This window comes from Mesoplodon densirostris, chromosome 2 (assembly GCF_025265405.1).
Source record: "Mesoplodon densirostris isolate mMesDen1 chromosome 2, mMesDen1 primary haplotype, whole genome shotgun sequence".
Classification (NCBI taxonomy): Eukaryota; Metazoa; Chordata; class Mammalia; order Artiodactyla; family Ziphiidae; genus Mesoplodon; species Mesoplodon densirostris.
In genome coordinates this window covers 176,581,116-176,598,618 of record NC_082662.1, presented here as the reverse complement: position 1 = coordinate 176,598,618, position 17,503 = coordinate 176,581,116, and the positions used below count along the sequence as shown (strand labels likewise).

The following is a 17,503-nucleotide window of genomic DNA, read 5'->3' as shown; positions in this document are numbered from 1 at the left end:
TGACTCATTAACTTTGTGAATGGTTGTATTCATTCATTCATTCATTCATTTCTTCCAAAAATATATTTTGCTTCCTATTCCTCCGTTGCTGGCCTCGGGGGTAGGGTAGTGAATGATATATGGTCCTTATTATCCAGGAGCCGACAAGTTAGGGAAAGGAAATAGGGGCAGCTTGTGGGAGCAGCCTCGAGGGAAAGCGGGGCTGGGAAAGTTGGTGTCAAAGGCTGACCTCAGGGAGAAGCTGGCCCCGGGAGGGAAGCAGGAGTAGCTCGCGGAGTGCAAAGCTGCTGTTTTCTCGGTCTACGCCGCGCGGTTGGGCGCCTTGAGCGGGCGGGGCGGAGCTACGTGGGAGGGAGGGTTGGGGGCTGGAACCCTTCACACCTGCTACCCAAGGGAAGAAAGCGAGATTCTATTATATTCTATTGGGGTCAGAGTGGGGCGGCGGACCAGGACAAGGGCGAGCTGGCAGAAGAGTCGGCTGAGAACGTATATTCACTGATTATTATTATTATTATTATTGTTTTTTACTGGAGCAGATAGCACGTAAAGACAACCAATCAGTCCTCTTTCCAATCCATACTGTGAGCCTCCAGCCCGAGAACTCCCGGCTAAATGGCACCGGCTCGGAACCTTGTATCACCGGAACTAGATGCCTAAGTCTCTTGTGTTACCGCCGGACGCAACGCTCACGGGACGCTTCCGGTTAGGAATCATGGCGGCGGCCGTTCGAGAGTCACGTGTGAGTGCGGGGAAAAAGCTGAAAAATTCACTAAAGAAGAAGGGGAAGATGAAAGTGGTATCCCTGGCTGCAGCATCGGAGCTGGAAGAGAAGGACAAAGATGCTGCCGATAATGAAGGTAACGTACTAGGGCTGAGTTTGGCTGCTCAGAGGAAAGGCCGACATGAGTTTGCGGGAAGCAGGGGATGCGAACGCATTTGCCGCTAGCCGCCCGAATTTCGTCTCCTCAGGACGGCGAAGGCGCGACTTTGGCTGCTTGAGAAGGCTTGGGAAAGTGGTGTTCAGGGAAGGGTCCCTGTTGCGTGTTAAAGCTTCCAGGTTCTTTTATTAGACATTTTTATTGTCTCTGTAATTAAAACAGATGAAACTGCTGCTTCTTATAGCAGCAAAAAGCTTACAGTAGCGAGGGACGAAAGGAAGGGGGATATTTGAAATTACGAGAATGAGTTCGTTCTCATATGGAGCAAGGAGCAAAAGGCCGAAAGAGGAAGAAGGATGGTATACTTGAATTTTCTTGTGCGGTAGGTGCGTGCATCTGTTGGGGAGTTAGAGATGAGATAGTAAATGAAAGAAGAGTAGGTGGTTAAAGTAGAATAAATAAAAGTAGCAGTTGATAACTCTCTCTCTCAGAGACGTTTGCTATTGAAAGGAAGGAAATATATTTTAAGGCTTTCAACCATGATGTGTCCATGCTCCTACTCTTTACCATCTTTCTTGGCACTAGCTTTTTAGGTTAAAGGGTTGCAGACGACCCCTGACTTACTACTGCCCAGTGATCGCTCCTTTGTACTACCTAGAGCTTTGTAACAGCCAGACCTATTCTTTTTTAATGTACCTCAGATCATGTCAGTTATCTGCTCAAGATGATCCAGTGGCTACCCATCTCAGAATAACATCCAAAGTCCTTAGCCTGTGTATGATCTAGCTCAGGCATCTCTCTCATCATCTGCCACTCTGCTCTGCCCCTCACTAGCCACACTGATATCCCGTGGTTTGTTTTACATGTTAAACATAACTCTCACACCATGGGTTCTGCACTTGCTGGTTTCACTGCCTAGAATACTTTTCAGATGCTTGCATGGCTGTCTCTCGCTCACTCCTTCAGTCTCTGATTCAATGCCTTGTCTGCGAGACTTGTCCCTGACCGCCCTATCTAATGTACACCACTACTCCCTGCCTTCACTTTTTGACTTATTACCCTGCTTTATTTTTCTCAGCATTTTTCAAACCCTCTGACATATTGTATATTTGCTGCGTGTCTCTCCCAGCTGGAATGTAAGTTCCATAAGAGGAGAGACTCCTCTGTACCCAGTGCCTAAGATAGTGCCTGCTGTGTTGTGGATCCTTCGCAGATATTTAAGTAAATGAGTGAATAAACCTCGACTTCCAGGACTAAGAAGAAGAAACTGTTATATACTACTGCAGTCCCTCGGTAATTAGAATCCTTGTCTCCTGCCAAAGGAGTTAAGGAAAACAGACTATTCGTTGAGCAGGGATTGGAACACCTCCCAATATTTTTTGAACTCAATAGACTAGTTCCTGTGGGGTTGTCAGAGAAAGAAATACTACTACATTTGGAGCAGAATATCAGTATTGCTTACAGATTTAGGTGGAAAGTAGATTTCTCTATTCAAGTACTGGGTAATTTCAAGTTAGAGTTGTCCTGACTTCTCAGTTCATTATTGTAAATATGATTAGGTTCTAGGGTTCTCTTGCTATTATAGTTCAATTACATTTAGGGTTAAGAAGGCTTTTGGCTAATATAGAGACCTTATTATTCAATTCAGTTCAATGAACAATTGTGTTCTTCTGTATTCTGGTCACCCTCTGGGTGTTGAGGATACAAAGGATGAGTAAATTCCTGCCCTAGAATTACAGTCTTAGGGAAGATAGATATTAAACACAGGACTGTAATACAATGTATTGAGTATTATTAAGAGCTCATTATAAAGGTTATAGTTACCATGATCCTGGCCCAGTTAAAAATGGTAAGGATGGAGACAGAGAAATCCATATCCTATAGAACCCAGCCTAGGCATTGCTTCCTTCTATCTTATACATATTACTCATAATATACTGTATTATTATTTTATTTTAACGTGTCTCTTTCCTTTTGGATGTAAGTTCAAGTGCTGGAACGATGTCTTATGTATCTTTATTTTCATAGGGCCTTCCTTACACATTTTGGTACTAAGTACGTTTTCTTGCTGAATAAATATTGATAAGTAAGGTGTCATTTCATCGAAGCCTTAGTTTTCTAAGTCTGGGGGTGGAGAGGACAGTTTTCTTAGACATAGGACACATGTCTCAGACACATACAGTGGCATGCAGCTTCTTAAAACGCATGGCTGGTTAGGTTGAGGTGAATTGTTGGCTATGGCTCTAGCTCTTCAGAGGAGTCACTGAGACTAGGAACACAGGATAAAGCCAGATTGTAAAGGGCCTTGTTTGCCATATGAAGGAAATAGGATTCTCTATTTGTAGGCAGTATGGAGCGCTTGAGACCTTTTAAGCAAGAGGGTGACACATCTTTATAAACATCACTGCTAACTGTATGGTGACTGCCATAGAGAGCCAGAACAATCAGGCAATTGCAAAACTCTTTTAGGATTGCACTAGGAAAGTACAGGGAAGACAGAGAGAAGGTCCCCACTGGAAATGTGTTTCAGAAGGAAAGCATTCAATTTTCCAGATAACCAACTTCCAAATAAAGTTGTAGTACCATAAATTTTGGGAGTACTATACTGTTAGAGGAAATAGGTAATAATGACAACAATATTAGCTTAGGTACTGTTCTAAGCTCCCTACGTATCACTTTAATTCTGACAACAGCCCTGTGAGACAGGGTTATTATTATTCTCATTTTACTTATAAGAAACTGAGACACAGAGAGGTTTTATCTTGCTCCCCCAATGCACAAGCTGATTAACAAGTTGGTAAATGACACAACCATTATTGAAATTTGCTCTAGAGCCTTTACTCTGATCCCTGACTCCGCTGATACGGTTGAGGAACCAGGAGGATAGAGATGATCAGAAAAAAAAAAAGCTTTTTGGAAAGTAAAAGAGCAGGGGCATAGGATCTTAAGAAAGATTGGGTATGAGGAAACCTAGGTGTTGAGACAGATTTTTCTTCCACTCAAGAAGGTTCCGTCCCTAAGGGGTGTTCTGTGGTCAGATTTCTGTAGCATTCCTTCCGCTGTTTATAACTGTGTAGTCTTCGTTCCCTCCTCACTTCTTCCAACCTTCCTTCTTTTCTCCTAATATCCATGTATTATCTCTAGAAATGAATGATCACTTTTACTCAGTTGTATAAGAGGCCCCTGTGTTTGTACTGCTTATTTACTGTGAGCTGCCTCAGTTTCCTCATCCCTAAAATGGAGGTGATAAGTGTCTCCTCAGGATTGTTGCAAAGATTCAATGAGGTCATATATGTAAAGCATTTAATGTTTGGCACAGGCACCTACTCATAAATATTTGGATTAATGATCATGACATTTTTTCTGAACTAACAAAACTGCTAGTCCTATCTCTTGACCACCCAATAAGCCTTCCAGCCCTTGGTAACTGTGGTGTTTATAAGCTGGAGCTTTCTGCAGAAAAAGGGTTAGAATTTCCTCTGGTAACCCTGCAAGGTAGCTGCTGGCGTTTCTGTTTTACAGATGCGGAGACAGAGGCTTGGAGATACTGTTTCCATTATGCCTCCCAGTGGAAAACTGTTCAGTCCATAGTTGCAGGATGTTGTCTCTTAATTCTGCCCTTCTCACTCCATAACCTAATCATTTAGTCATGTATCTGTGGTAGAATTCAGGATTAATAATAGTGAATTTGACAACTATGGGTTGTCTATGCTTAGTTGTTCCATAGATACCTCACACTTAATATTTGCAAGGCTGAATTCATAATTTCATTTTCCCAAATACAGAAGCCGGTGAATGAGCAGGAGGGACTGTATCATTGTGAACTGGTGACAGTCTGCATACCCAGCCTCCACGATCTGATGGCTGCTTACTCCTCTTGGCTCACACCTTGTCGCACCCCCAGCTCGCTGGTGTCACAGTTTCTGAACTCCTCGTTCTGTGAACACATTTGCTCTCCTCCCTCCTAGCCACGCTTATGCTGTCCTACCAGCTGCTCTTTTTTCTTCACTTTCTCGTAAGCAGCTTCTCTGTCCTTTAGATTTCTACTTAGTTGTCTCCCTCTGCTGTTTCTTTCAGGATTTAGAATGTGTCTCTTCAATAGGCATAAATAATAAAGGGCCTTTTATTTAATAAATTCAGTAATGTAGGTCCTTGGGATGGGACGTTTTCCTTTGGTTTAACTCAGAATTTGCTATTTAATATAAGAAATTGATTTTTTTCCTCTTGTGAAATCAGATATTTCTGGAAAAAGTGACCCATGGAAACAGCTTTTCTAGTTCAGATATTTGTGTACATGTGGCCTTGGCAGAACTATTAAGTTATCAAAAATTTATAGAGAATGGATTCTGAGAGATTATAGAGGCAGACGATTGAAGCTGACTTCAGATGCATGAGGAATCAGCAAATTATAGGCTTGTTATTAAAGTGTACCAGCTCATTTTATCAGGAAATTGAATTAGAGACTTATCTTTGAATTTTAATTGGTTCATAAAAATTGATAGGGATGTGCCTTTTACCAACATTTGAAAGCAACTTCCTTTAGCAAGATGCTACTTAAATTCCATAGAAAACACACAGGTATAGCCCATGTGTTGTTTTAACTTTATTTTTTATCATCTGGCTTTAATTTCTTTTGACACATTGTATAAGAAAGGTAGAAAATTGTGCTTTTATGAGTGTAAACCTCTTAAATATTATTTGTCAGACTTTGCAGAAGTTTCCTAGTTCTGTGGGGAGAGACCTTGAAAGCTTTGGTTACAGATGTGTCTCGGAACTTGGCATAAATCCTGAAACATGGTGTAGTACTCAATATCCATTTATTATAAATTGGAAACCTCTCTTAATGGGATTTTTACACTCTTTTCTCATGTACCAGGTATTTTTAACTGAAGTTAAAAATTAGCAGAAGTTGTATGTAATATAAACTTGAATGGTAGCAAAATGATTCCGGCTGAAGTTTTGGTAAATTGTAATACTCTTCAGTAGGGTTTGAAATCTGGTCATAGTAAAATTGCGGATGATCACGAATCAGAGGTATGTGAAAGGTAAAATGCTATAGTCAACGTTAGAGTAACACAAAATGTCAAGCATTATAAAGGAGAGAATGCCACCCCTAAGTGAGTTAACCTGGAACTTCTCAGATTTATTGAATTGATACCTTGTTGGAGATTTAGATACAATGTATACTTGGCTCTTAAGTTTGTAGTCTAAATAAAAAACACAGGCACACCCAGCCTTCCCAGTCAGTAAATCAACTCAGGTGAAGAAAATGAGAACACTGGTGTTGATATCAAGTATTATAAAGAGGAGTATGATAACCTCTACCTCTTGAGTTATCATTGACCTACTCAGATTTATGGAATTTATGCACTGTTGGAGGTTTAGACACAATACCTACTTGCTTCTTAAACTAATAGTCTTTATTAAAAAAAAAAAAAGCTCTGTAGTCAGTGAATCAACCCAAGTGAAAAAAGCCTTGGTCCAGTGCCATGAAGTGATTGACCCCTCCCTCATAGAATGTGTCCATATGCCTATAAACTAGTAGGGAGGAATGGTAATTTCATTTTTTTCTGAATTATCTGGTTACATACTTGAAAAATGGCCATATACTTCTAACACAAGACTTGATAACAATCGGTTTAGAAGGTCCTAGGAGCTATCCCTTCATTTTTGATAAACTACAAAACTATTCAAGATGTAATAACCTAGCAGATAAATGGGCTTTTCATCAAACTGTAACTTATAGCCTCCTTCATCGTTTAAGTTACTTAAATAGCAAAGGAACATGCCTAAGAAATGAAGTATATCATAGTCCTACTTGAGTGGTTTAGCAATTTATAGGACAGATTCAGGGAACAGACTACTTCCAGGCTCTGTCTGCTCTGGCTTGCCCAGATAGCACACAGTAATCACATCCGATAGTTTGTCCTGTGGTACAACTTTCATTTTATTTTTGGTTATTTTTATGGAAACCTGGGGTAACTTCATTTTTTTTTTTAGAGGTAAATGCTTTTTAAAAAAGTTTTCAAGTATCAATTTTGAATAGGCTAAATTAAGTACTAATGGGCAGGAAAGATCACATGACATGATCGGAACAGATGATTTATACCTGGAGTGGGGAGCAGTAGTTTTGTAGAGCTCTGCATAGCTAGGGGCGAAATGAGAATGAGCGCGAGCAATGGCTGTTCTGTTAACTGTGGCCTAGAGAGAAATTCCTTTTTAAGTCAAGCTTTATTGAGCTATTTCGTGAATACTTTCTGCATTAGTTCAGTATACATTAGTCTGAGCTGAATCTTTGATTCAAAGCTTTGTAGTGCCTTAGAAATCAACAGCCCTATCATCCTACCTTATTAACTTTGTGACTTTGGACATTTTTTTTAACTTTTCTAAGCTTGAGAACCGTTCCCTTTGTAAATAGAATAATAATAGCAACTCAAAGAGTATTGTGAAGATTAAATGATAACGCATAAAAGGTGTTTTAAATAGCACCTAGCCCTAAACACATGTTTTAGAGTGCTCGGAAAGCTGTAGGATGGAGACATCGACCACTTCTGAAATAGAGTCAAAGGTGGCTTCTCACCATGAATGCCTGGTGCATGGGTTACAGACGATAGCCAAGACTGTGGGTAGAATTATAGTGGAAGGAAAATTTATTCCCCCTCCCCACTGTTTTTTGGCATCCTTTTTAAAGCTTTTGGGATTCCCCCCTGCTCTGGCTCCCAGGTTCTTAGTATCTTTGTCTGTCTTCTGGTTACTGTCATCTCTTTAGTGCCTACTATGTGCCAGGGCTGTGCTAAGTGCTTTTCCTGTGTTATTTAGTCATCATAACAACCCAGTGAGGTAGGTACTGTTTTTATTCCCATTTTACAGAGACACAGGGATTAGGTAACCTGCCCAAGAGTACACTGGTAGGAAGTAATGGAAACAGGACATAGCGCCAAGTCTGCCTAATGTTATAATCTGAGCTCTTAACCCCTGTGCTGTAACTGATCATCTAAAGCTTCCCATTCAGCACCTCACATGTCCTGTGGATTCCAGCCACCCGAGTTATTTCCTCTTTGTTCCTCTCTTCTCCACAGCCACATTGTCTGTGTCCTGTGTGTAGTGTGTAAGTGACATGTAAACATTTACTATGGGCTAGGCACTCTTTAAGAGCTTTGTATATATTAACTCATTTAATTATCACAAAACCCGATGAAGTAGATACTATTTTATTGCCATTTGTACAGACAAGGAAATTAAAGTTGAGAACATAAAAACCTTCAGAAAAGTCACATAGATGTGTGTCTGGAGTTAAGATTGAATCAGGCACCCTGAGTTCTGTGTCTTTACTCTTTAGCCACTGCTAGCTGATGTCAATCAAATTTTTATGAGAGTTCTGTTTGATTTAGAGTAAATTCTAAAGGTGTGAGGTAACATCAAGGTTAACCAATAGCCTTAATGCTCCCAGATGATATTTGTATTTTAAAAGAACAACCTTCTTGGGCTTCCCTGGTGGCACAGTGGTTGAGAATCTGCCTGCCAATGCAGGGGACACGGGTTCGAGCCCTGCTCTGGGAAGATCCCACATGCCGCGGAGCAACTAGGCCCGTGAGCCACAACTACTGAGCCTGCGTGTCTGGAGCCTGTGCTCTGCAACAAGAGGGGCCACGACAGTGAGAGGCCTGTGCACCGCGATGAAGAGTGGGCCCTGCTCGCCGCAACTAGAGAAAGCCCTCGTACAGAAACGAAGACCCAACACAGCCAAAATAAATAAATAAATAAATAAAATAAAATAAAATAAATAAATTTAAAAAGACTTGTTTAAAAAAAAAATAAAAGAAAAGAACAACCTTCTTAATCCAATAGAGAAACTTTTTTAAAAGTAAGGACTTGAGGTAGGTGGTAAGAGAAAAAAGCACTCGCAGTTTGGCCACTTACTGGAAGTACACACCTATAGGGCAGAACTTGGGGCTTGATGTATATTTTATTTCTTGGATGATAAATCAGACCAGCTTATTTATGTAAACCAACCAGCTTTTCATACCCAATTCTTACCGTCCAATCCCCAAATCTCCAGTTTCAGCCAGTGTGAACTTCTTGTTATTTTATAAATATCTTACCTTCTTCAACATTCCCATGCTTTTGGACATGCTGGTTTCTTCTGCCTGGAATGTCAATAATAATGATGATTACAATAAGAGTTTTAATTTTAATACAGAACATTGACTCAAATCTAGGATGTTTTTGGTTCTAGATTCAGTGATCTTGCCCCCTGCCTCTTTCAGTTGGCCTCATTGTAGAAACTTATTTCTTTGGCCTTTTTCCTTCTCTTGTCATTCAAACTCTTGCTTTACTTTTAAGAAACAACTTGAAATCATCTTTGTAAAAGATACCCCTAAACAATCACCCTTTTCTTCGTTGTTTTTCTTTTAGAAGAACACTTACAAATTTTACAGATTGTAAAACCAACTTTTACAATTGGTTTTAACTGATTTATATATCCTACTAAACATTTGGCTTCTTCAAGGGGAATTTGATTTTTCATTTTCCCCTTCCTTCGTCTTCATTCACAATTACTTGGTAAATATTGAAGGACTGCGAGTCTTCTTTAAAAACTTTATCCCAGTTCCAAAGGCTAAGGTAAATAGCTCACTTTTCTGCCAGCAGCTAACCATATATCTGGGATCAGGGACAGATGGCAAGTTTGAAAGGCCGGTGGAAGTTTGGGGAAAAGGCAGCAAGAGATGGAGAAATGCCTGAGTCTTCCTCATTATCTCAGAGGTCTAACCCTGCCCTGTCCAATATGATAGCCACTAATCACTTTAAATTTAAAGTAATTAAATTAAGTTAAAAATTCAGTGACTCAGCTGTACTAGCCACATTTGAAGTACTCAGTAGGCTCTTGTGGCTGGTGGCTAGTGGGCAGCTCTGATAATAGAACATTTCCTTGAATGCAGAAAGTTCTGTTGGAACCTTGAGTTATTACTTCCAATAAGCATTCTTTGTAGCCCTTCCTTAATTTCAAGATTTTTAAAATAGAATGCAGAATTAGAGTTAATGTTTCAAATAACACACACGACTTCAAAGGAATTTTTTGCTTATCTACATCCACTTAACTTCTTTTAAGTATCAGTTCATGGTCAATTCAAAAAATCTCGTCCTCGTAGGCTATAGTAAATTTTTAAGGACCAGTTCTATTTTCTGATTTGCATAGTGATTATCTTTGGTATCCTAGAAGTAAATCCTGTTTTTTAGTATGCTGGAAGATCTCATTAAATTGGCATTTTAAATTTATATAAAATATCATCATTTCCATTGGCAGTGAATGCGTGACTAAAAACTTCTGAGCTAGAGCTTCTTAAAAAAATAATAAAATAAAAACTATGACTTCAGTAAATTATTCTGGGATTTTTTTTTTAATTGGTGGGGTAAGTGCAGGTTGTATGAAATGGTGTTATAAAACGTCATGGATTTATTGTGTCCATCACATGCCTGTTGTGGTAGTCAGGCTGGATAAGAAACACATCAAAGAAAAATAGCCAGGGTTTAGAAATGGAGAATTGGTGTGGCTTATACAACCATAAAGCCTTTGGCTGCCTTTATAGTGTAGGTGAAACAAATTCGCTGCAATTTGTGTGTGAATTCATCAGGACAAAACACTAGATGTCAGTGTTGTAGTTTTGACATTTTACCAGGAGCTAGTAAAGACTTCTGCTTTGAATCACTCAGAGATTCTTCATTGACACAAACTTTTAAGCTGTTGTGCCTCTTTACATTTGGATAAATGCTTACTTAGAAGAAGTACTTTTCAAAGCAGTGTTTATTTTGTTATTAGTGCCTGTCTAGTGCTGCTGACTGAGGAATAAACATATGCAATATTAACATATATGTTTTTCAGCTAACTACGTTCTCCAAACTTTGTTTCTCAACCTACTTTCCAGGGAACACTGATCCTAGGAGATGCTTCTGGGGGAAAAATAATGTGACTCTGGAATCTGGTATATAGCAGAAACTCAGATTTTCATTGAATGATAGTGCTTTCAGCTTTTGTTTGGCAAAATTTAGATACTTTTTCTTATATTGCAGGCAGTAAGATTTCTTATATCACCTTAGATTTGCATATCAAATCCTAGTCATGTTCTCAGATTTCTTAAATTTGCCCAGTGTACAGGATACAGAGAAGGCTTCCAATTAAATACGTGGCAAATTAATTTCTTTTTAAAAAATTCTTTCTCTTTATTAAGAAATATGCAGCACATTAGGGCAGTAGAATTATTAGTGATTCTTGCTTCTTCATCATTTCCTTTAATATTTTTTGATACCATTAACATACTTTATGTTTTAAGATCATGATTTTTAAAAATATAAAGTATTATTTTGCTCTCTGTGTTCAACTCTAGTTTATGTGTTGTTCTGTTAATTTTTTGAAGATACTTCATTTTTCTACTCCTATGCTTGAGGCTCATTTTTATATGTGTATAAAATGTTTTGTTTTATATATTTTTATTTGCTTTTTTCTAATATGTTACAAGTTTAGTTTCAATATGTTAAATGTTTAGTTTTCCATCCTTTTATTTCATGAATTCTCAACAATTAAAAAATAAAGGTATTATGCAAAAGTAATACCAAAAAGCAAATATAATGATGACTAGCTAAAAGTCAGGTCTTTTCAGCAGTTCTCTTAATTCATGGCTTAAAGTCAAGCGTTTAGGGGGGATCACTCAGAATTGAAGAGCTGACTACACATTCAGTTCCTTTCACTTTGATCGTAGCCATAAGCTGATATAAAACTACTTTTAAAGTATTTCCTAATAGTTCCATAGGTTTCTGAAGAACAAAGCAGAAGCTCTTCAGAAGGCTCTGGATCATTTAGTTACCCACACACTGTGCTGGCTCTTGTGTTCTTGTTGTTAAAGTACAGTGAGCTTCAGAATTTGAGATAGGCTGCAAAACTTAAAAGTACCCAGAGCTTCTTGGCAAGTTGATTTTCTAGTAAGGTTACCAACTGGATTGTTGTTTAGGCCACTCCTCTGATTCCAGCCATTTGAATCTTACATGATGACATAGTTTACTGGTAGCCTGTATATGCTTGTTTTGGTGGTTCTGCATGCAAAAATTCAACAGTATACAAATTTGTATCCTCAACCCAGAGCTTGATATTTTCACTCAGTCACCCAGCAGTGCAGTCAAACCCTGGGCACGTATCACTTCATTAGATTATTTTTCAAAAATGTTGAAACACCCCAGTTGATTAATGTCATATGCAGATTCTATAAAAGGAAGTTGGTTTTTAGATTTTTCTGCACACAAATTCAGAATTTTAAACATCTGGGCCAAAGCCCTCAGAGAACTTAATCTGACTTCTCTGTGCCATGGGAGCACTATACCATTTTCTTGACAGATTAAAGTTTTTTTTGTTATTTGTTTTTAAAGTAACCTTCATTAGTCTCTTCAAGTAGTTTAATGACACAAAGCCTGGGGATTTGAACACCCTCTGCACTGGCACGATGTCAGCGTCTGTCACCACCTTGATGACAAGACGTGGTGGGGCTGTTGTATTTTTTTCTATTCCCTGGGTCCTGGGTGCTGAAGCCACTGCGGCCTCCCCGTCCACATGGCTGGGCCATGTCTTTGGGGGAGGATGGCAGTAGGATGGAGGGTCCTGCCATTCTCAGCTATTACTGCAGCTGTGGGACTCAGGAGTCTCCTCTTGCAAGAATGGAGACTGATGGAGAACCGTTAGCCTGAGGAAGGGCCTCCAGGGTCTTACCATGGCCTTGCCAAGGTCTGCCTCTGGTTTTAAAGTTTAATTTGTTTCTACTCTTAGGTTCTGTAGGAAGCTGTGGATCGGAAAAGGATCGCTTTTCCTCTGGTGAAGAAGCAGTAGAAGCTGACAATGAGGATGAAGCTGAGCCCTGTGACGATGGCAGTGAAAATGCTGTAGAAGCTAGTATTGGAACTAATGTGGGCTGGGCAGATGCCATGGCTAAAATCCTTAACAAGAAGACTCCTAAAAGTAAACCCACCATTCTGGTCAAAAACAAAGAGCTGGAAAAGGAAAAAGAGAAGTTAAAGCAAGAGAGACTAGAGAAAAGAAAACAGGTGTGTCCTACCAGTTGTTCTGTAGATTAGGTTGTCTAGTCTAGTTCTTATCTGCACCAGATTGTTCCCTGCAGTGTTTGTCCAATTAACATTACAGTTTGTAACTTGCGTTTTATGTGAGGGTGCATAACCAAGGTTGTGTTCAGAAATCTAGGCTGAATCATTCTGTTGAGCATGTTCACTTATTGTTCATCTAAGCAAAACAATAGAAATGTAAATGCCAAGGAAATGTATCCTTTTAAAATCAAGTAGTTATACATGTGACAGTGACTCCTGGGTTTGAATATCTTATTCAACTTAGCTGTCCAGATACTAACTTTATTAATTCTGAACTAATAGAATCATGTTAGTTACTTTTTGCTCAGAATCTGTTTTATGGTATAAATCTTTGATGATGTCATTGTCAGGGGTTGGTTGCAGTTCTGCAAACAAACTGTTTCACTGTTGGATAAACTTGAGTTCCTGGTACCTTTTGTTAAACCACTGGTGGAAGAAGTTAGACTAGTGCCACCTCCTAATGAAAGGGAGAGGCCAAAAGTTGGACGTCAGTTTGCTGTTGTGTATTACAGAGGAGGTAGAGAAACAATAATAAGGTTTTATATTCCCTGATGAGGTATTTCTATGTCTAAAAATATTTGGTTACTGAAATAGGTATTATTTTTTAATGAGAGAAAAATAACTTTCTACAATCGTACTGACAATATAAAAGTACTCATTTCCAAGAGTTATGTTATAGGTAAAAGTGAAAGAAAAATAGATTTCAATGGCATTTATTTCCTTTTAAGTTCACCATCCCCTTATCTTGTTTCAAGATGAATGTTTTCTTTGTTCCTAATACTGGTTGGCTCTCTGTAAGGGGCTATATAAAGATGGAACTTTTCAAGTGTTGCTCTTAGAAACAACGTGCTCTTTTATTAATTTGATATTCTCATTGTACTTTATTTAAGATCAGTTTTATCTCTAAATCTTACTGATAGCTTTTCAACTGAAAATTTGAATCTTTGTTTTTTATCTGGCAAAAGCTAGAAGAGGCTTTAATCCTTAATTACCTGTAGTTCTCGTGTTCCAGTGAGAGAACAGCATTTTGAAGCCAACAGAAACGAGTCTGTAACTCTGCTCTAGGCCAAACCTTTGAGTGCTAGAGATGGTACTGTCCACATAATGCATGAAAGCACGCGTGTGGATACCAGAAACACAACACAGCAGCCACAAACACTCTGAGTGTATATTTCTGGGTAGAGTCTATGTAAATTATCATCATTTTTTAATGTTAAATATTACTGGTTTCCAGAATATTGGCTACTTATTTCTAATCATAAGTATAAAAGTACATTTCAAAGTTAAAAAATATTTTGGGATCCTGCATGCCTGTTATCCCCTGGGTACAATAGAAAATTAAGAATCAACTGTTTTAAAAGTAAGATTTTTTTTATTTCTGGCATAGTCTGATAATGAATTTCATGATAGTTAAAATAAAGTACATGATTTGGGGAAGAATCTACTCCTTTAAAAAGGAATCAGAGTAATCTTGATAGCAAGAGCAAAGATTTGGTTTTACCATGATCAGATATTTTTATTAATATAAAATGAGAGATTAAATGAATGGAGAAAAGGGAAAGATAAAAGGAGACTTTTTTCCACTGGTTCTTAGTGGTTTTGATGTTCATCAGCTTCTTGGTGATTAGTTCATCATATTCAGTATATTTGATATTGGTGATAGGTTGGCCCGAGGAGGGGACCTGGAGAAGCCGTGTATCAAATCAGGTACCTGAGACCGGGATACCCCCGGAAAAAGTTTTGAATTAGATTATGTTGTCTTTGGGATTTCCTTATCTCCTGATCCCTTTCTATTTCTGCATTATAGCAAAGAATCAATTTGTTGTAGTTTGTGACCGATATGCCCTATTTGGCAAGGATATTGGTCAGATGTGCCATAAGAGAAAAGAAAAATAGTCACTGTATAAACGGGGTATATCTGGATATGACGCTATTCTTTTCAAAGCTGATACAAATTCTTAATAGTTCTGACTGCTGAGGAAGTCAGTTTCTAAAAATAAAGAGAAACGGTATTTAAACTTGTGGTTACGGAAGAGGGTAGTTTGGAGTCTTGCTGATGCTCCCCTCCGAGGATCTGGTGATGGCAGGGCGGGAATGTGGCTGCTCACACCCTGCCTTGTCCTGCCTGGCTCTTTGTGCTGGCGGCTCTCCAGGCCCCTGCTGTCAGAGAGCCTGCCGTCAACTCACTTGGTGCCTCTCACATGACACTCGGAGTGCTAACCACAGGCTCCCTGAGCTGAACCCCTGAAAGTGTGGGTTTTTGAAAGTCCCTATGACAAACTAAGCCAGAATGATTTATTACCTTTGTCCTTTCACAGAGTATCATATCAAAGTGTGCTGCACTTTCAAAAATGCCTAATATTCTTTCACATAACAATATTTATAACACAGCTTGATAAGAAGCGGGAATGGGAAATGATGTGCAGAGTAAAGCCAGATGTTGTCAAAGACAAAGAAACAGAGAGAAATCTTCAGAGAATTGCAACGAGGTAAGACAGTGTTCTTGCCCTTTAAAAAAATAAGTACTCTAAAGCTGTGTAGTGATCCATTTCTGACTAGATTTGATTCTTACGGTCTGCCTTCTCAGAGCCAAGTGATTTATGTCTCAGCCTGCCTATTTAATACTGGATTCAACCACAGATTTTGGAGGTCTCATGAGGCAAGAATATAACGTGCTAAGTGGATATTTGGTTTGAACCTATTTCATATCATCTTGTATTTTATAGTCACAAGAACAGTATAATCAGACCTCTTACTGCATTTCTCTTAGGATGCTTGTCTTAAATTATGGCACTAGATGATTATTTTTGTTACTTTGCACTATATGACGTAACAGATTACACATTATAGCAGCTTTGTGCTGTCCCTTTCACTAAGGATTTTTTTTACCATTGGCACCAAACATTCACTTGTTGCCCTCTGTGTTCAAAGATAAATAGAATCTGGTGGCTGCTTCATGGTCTTTGTCCACTTATGTATAGGAGTTCTAGTCTCTTTGTAAATAAAGGTACGTCTGATGTGTTGGGAACATATGATGGGAGACTGTAGGGGACTTGCAGCAGTCTCCACGGTGGAGGTAACAGTCGGGTTGCTACTTAAAGAATATAGCAATTACATTTAGTGGAATTCCCTTAAATGTCCTGTTTGCCTACAACAATCCATCTGGGTGTTGTACAGTAAGACAGTGAGGCTGGGTGGGTAAGAGAGTGAGCAGTAGAGCCAGACTGCTAACCTATCCCAGCACACTGACTAGCTGGGTGTCCCTGGGCATTTACTTACTTTCTCTCTGTCTCAGTTTATTTTTCCTTAGAAAAAGGAGAGAATATTATACCTATCCTATAGGATTTCTCTGAGAATTAAATAATTAATACCCATGCAGAGCTTAGAAGAGTGCAGGATTAGTGCCAGAGAATAAGTGCCTCCTTAAATTTTATACCCTGGGCATCTCACTCTCCTCACTTTGGTCCCAGCCCTGCTGTGAAGGGTATGGAATTTTACCCTCCTTATAAACAAATAAGCCAGCTTGGTAAAGTTTCTTCGATGCTGGCAGGAGACAAGAGGCTTGTGGGCCAGAGACAAAGGACTTTGTTACTCACGGCAAAAGCAGTAGCCAGAGCTTCACGTTCCCACTGGTTCCCTGTGTCCCACGGGGGCAGCGCAGGTGCCCTAGATGGATGCCTGTGCCTGTGGTGGGTTGTGTTACAGGAGAGGAACTCTGTACCTGGGAATCTATTGCTTTTATGGTGAATGGTAACAAGCCTGCTCTTTGTCCGGGGGGAGACATTACCTCATCTTTCAAGGTTGCGTACTGCAAACACAACCCTGAGAAATGGCCTGGGTAAAGAGCAGTTGGGGCCTTGCATTCTTGAAGAACCCAGCAAGAACGTGCAGGGATGCTCAGGGCCTGTGGTGGATTGCCTCTTGCAGTGATGATTAGAGCAGGAAAATTAATAGGTTATAGAATTTTAGAGCTGGAAGGGATGTTAATGGTCTAAATCATTGCTGTCCAGTAGAAATATAATGTGATCCACGTGTGTAATTTAAAATTTTCTTGAAAAAAGTAAAAAGAAAGAGGTGAAATTAATTTAAATAATATATTTAATTTAAATAATATATTTTATTTAACTCAGTATAGTCAAATTATTATTTCAGCATGTAATCAATATAAAACAATTATTAAAGAGATTTTAAAATTCTCTTTTTCATACTGAGTCTTCAAACTCCAGTGTGTATTTTAAACTTGGAGCACATTGCAGTTCATACTGGCCATATTTTGTGTGTTCGCTAGCTACGTGTGGCTCGTGGCTACTGTAATGGACATGACAGTTCTTAATCTTCAGAGTTTATCTTTCAGTGAGTTTAACTATAGCACAAAGTACTTCAAAAAATTTTTTTTAAATTAGTCTTATAAGAGTTGCAGATAACATAGCTGAATACTTTTTAAGCTTCTTGAGTATTGTTTTTCCCATTTACAGATGAAATTG

At 39.0% G+C, this 17,503-nt stretch overlaps 1 protein-coding gene across 1 annotated transcript in view; it reads left to right on the top strand.

Annotated features, from left to right (window-relative positions):
• The first annotated feature begins 685 nt into the window (after nucleotides 1-685).
• Nucleotides 686-17,503, top strand: part of RRP15 (ribosomal RNA processing 15 homolog) — a 46,689-nt gene continuing 29,871 nt past the window's right edge. Inside the window, exons 1-3 of the mRNA XM_060088661.1 lie at nucleotides 686-857; nucleotides 12,688-12,962; nucleotides 15,411-15,508. Coding sequence (XP_059944644.1) covers nucleotides 713-857; nucleotides 12,688-12,962; nucleotides 15,411-15,508 — 518 coding nt within the window. The 5' untranslated portion in view covers nucleotides 686-712. The remainder of the gene's footprint in view (nucleotides 858-12,687; nucleotides 12,963-15,410; nucleotides 15,509-17,503) is intronic.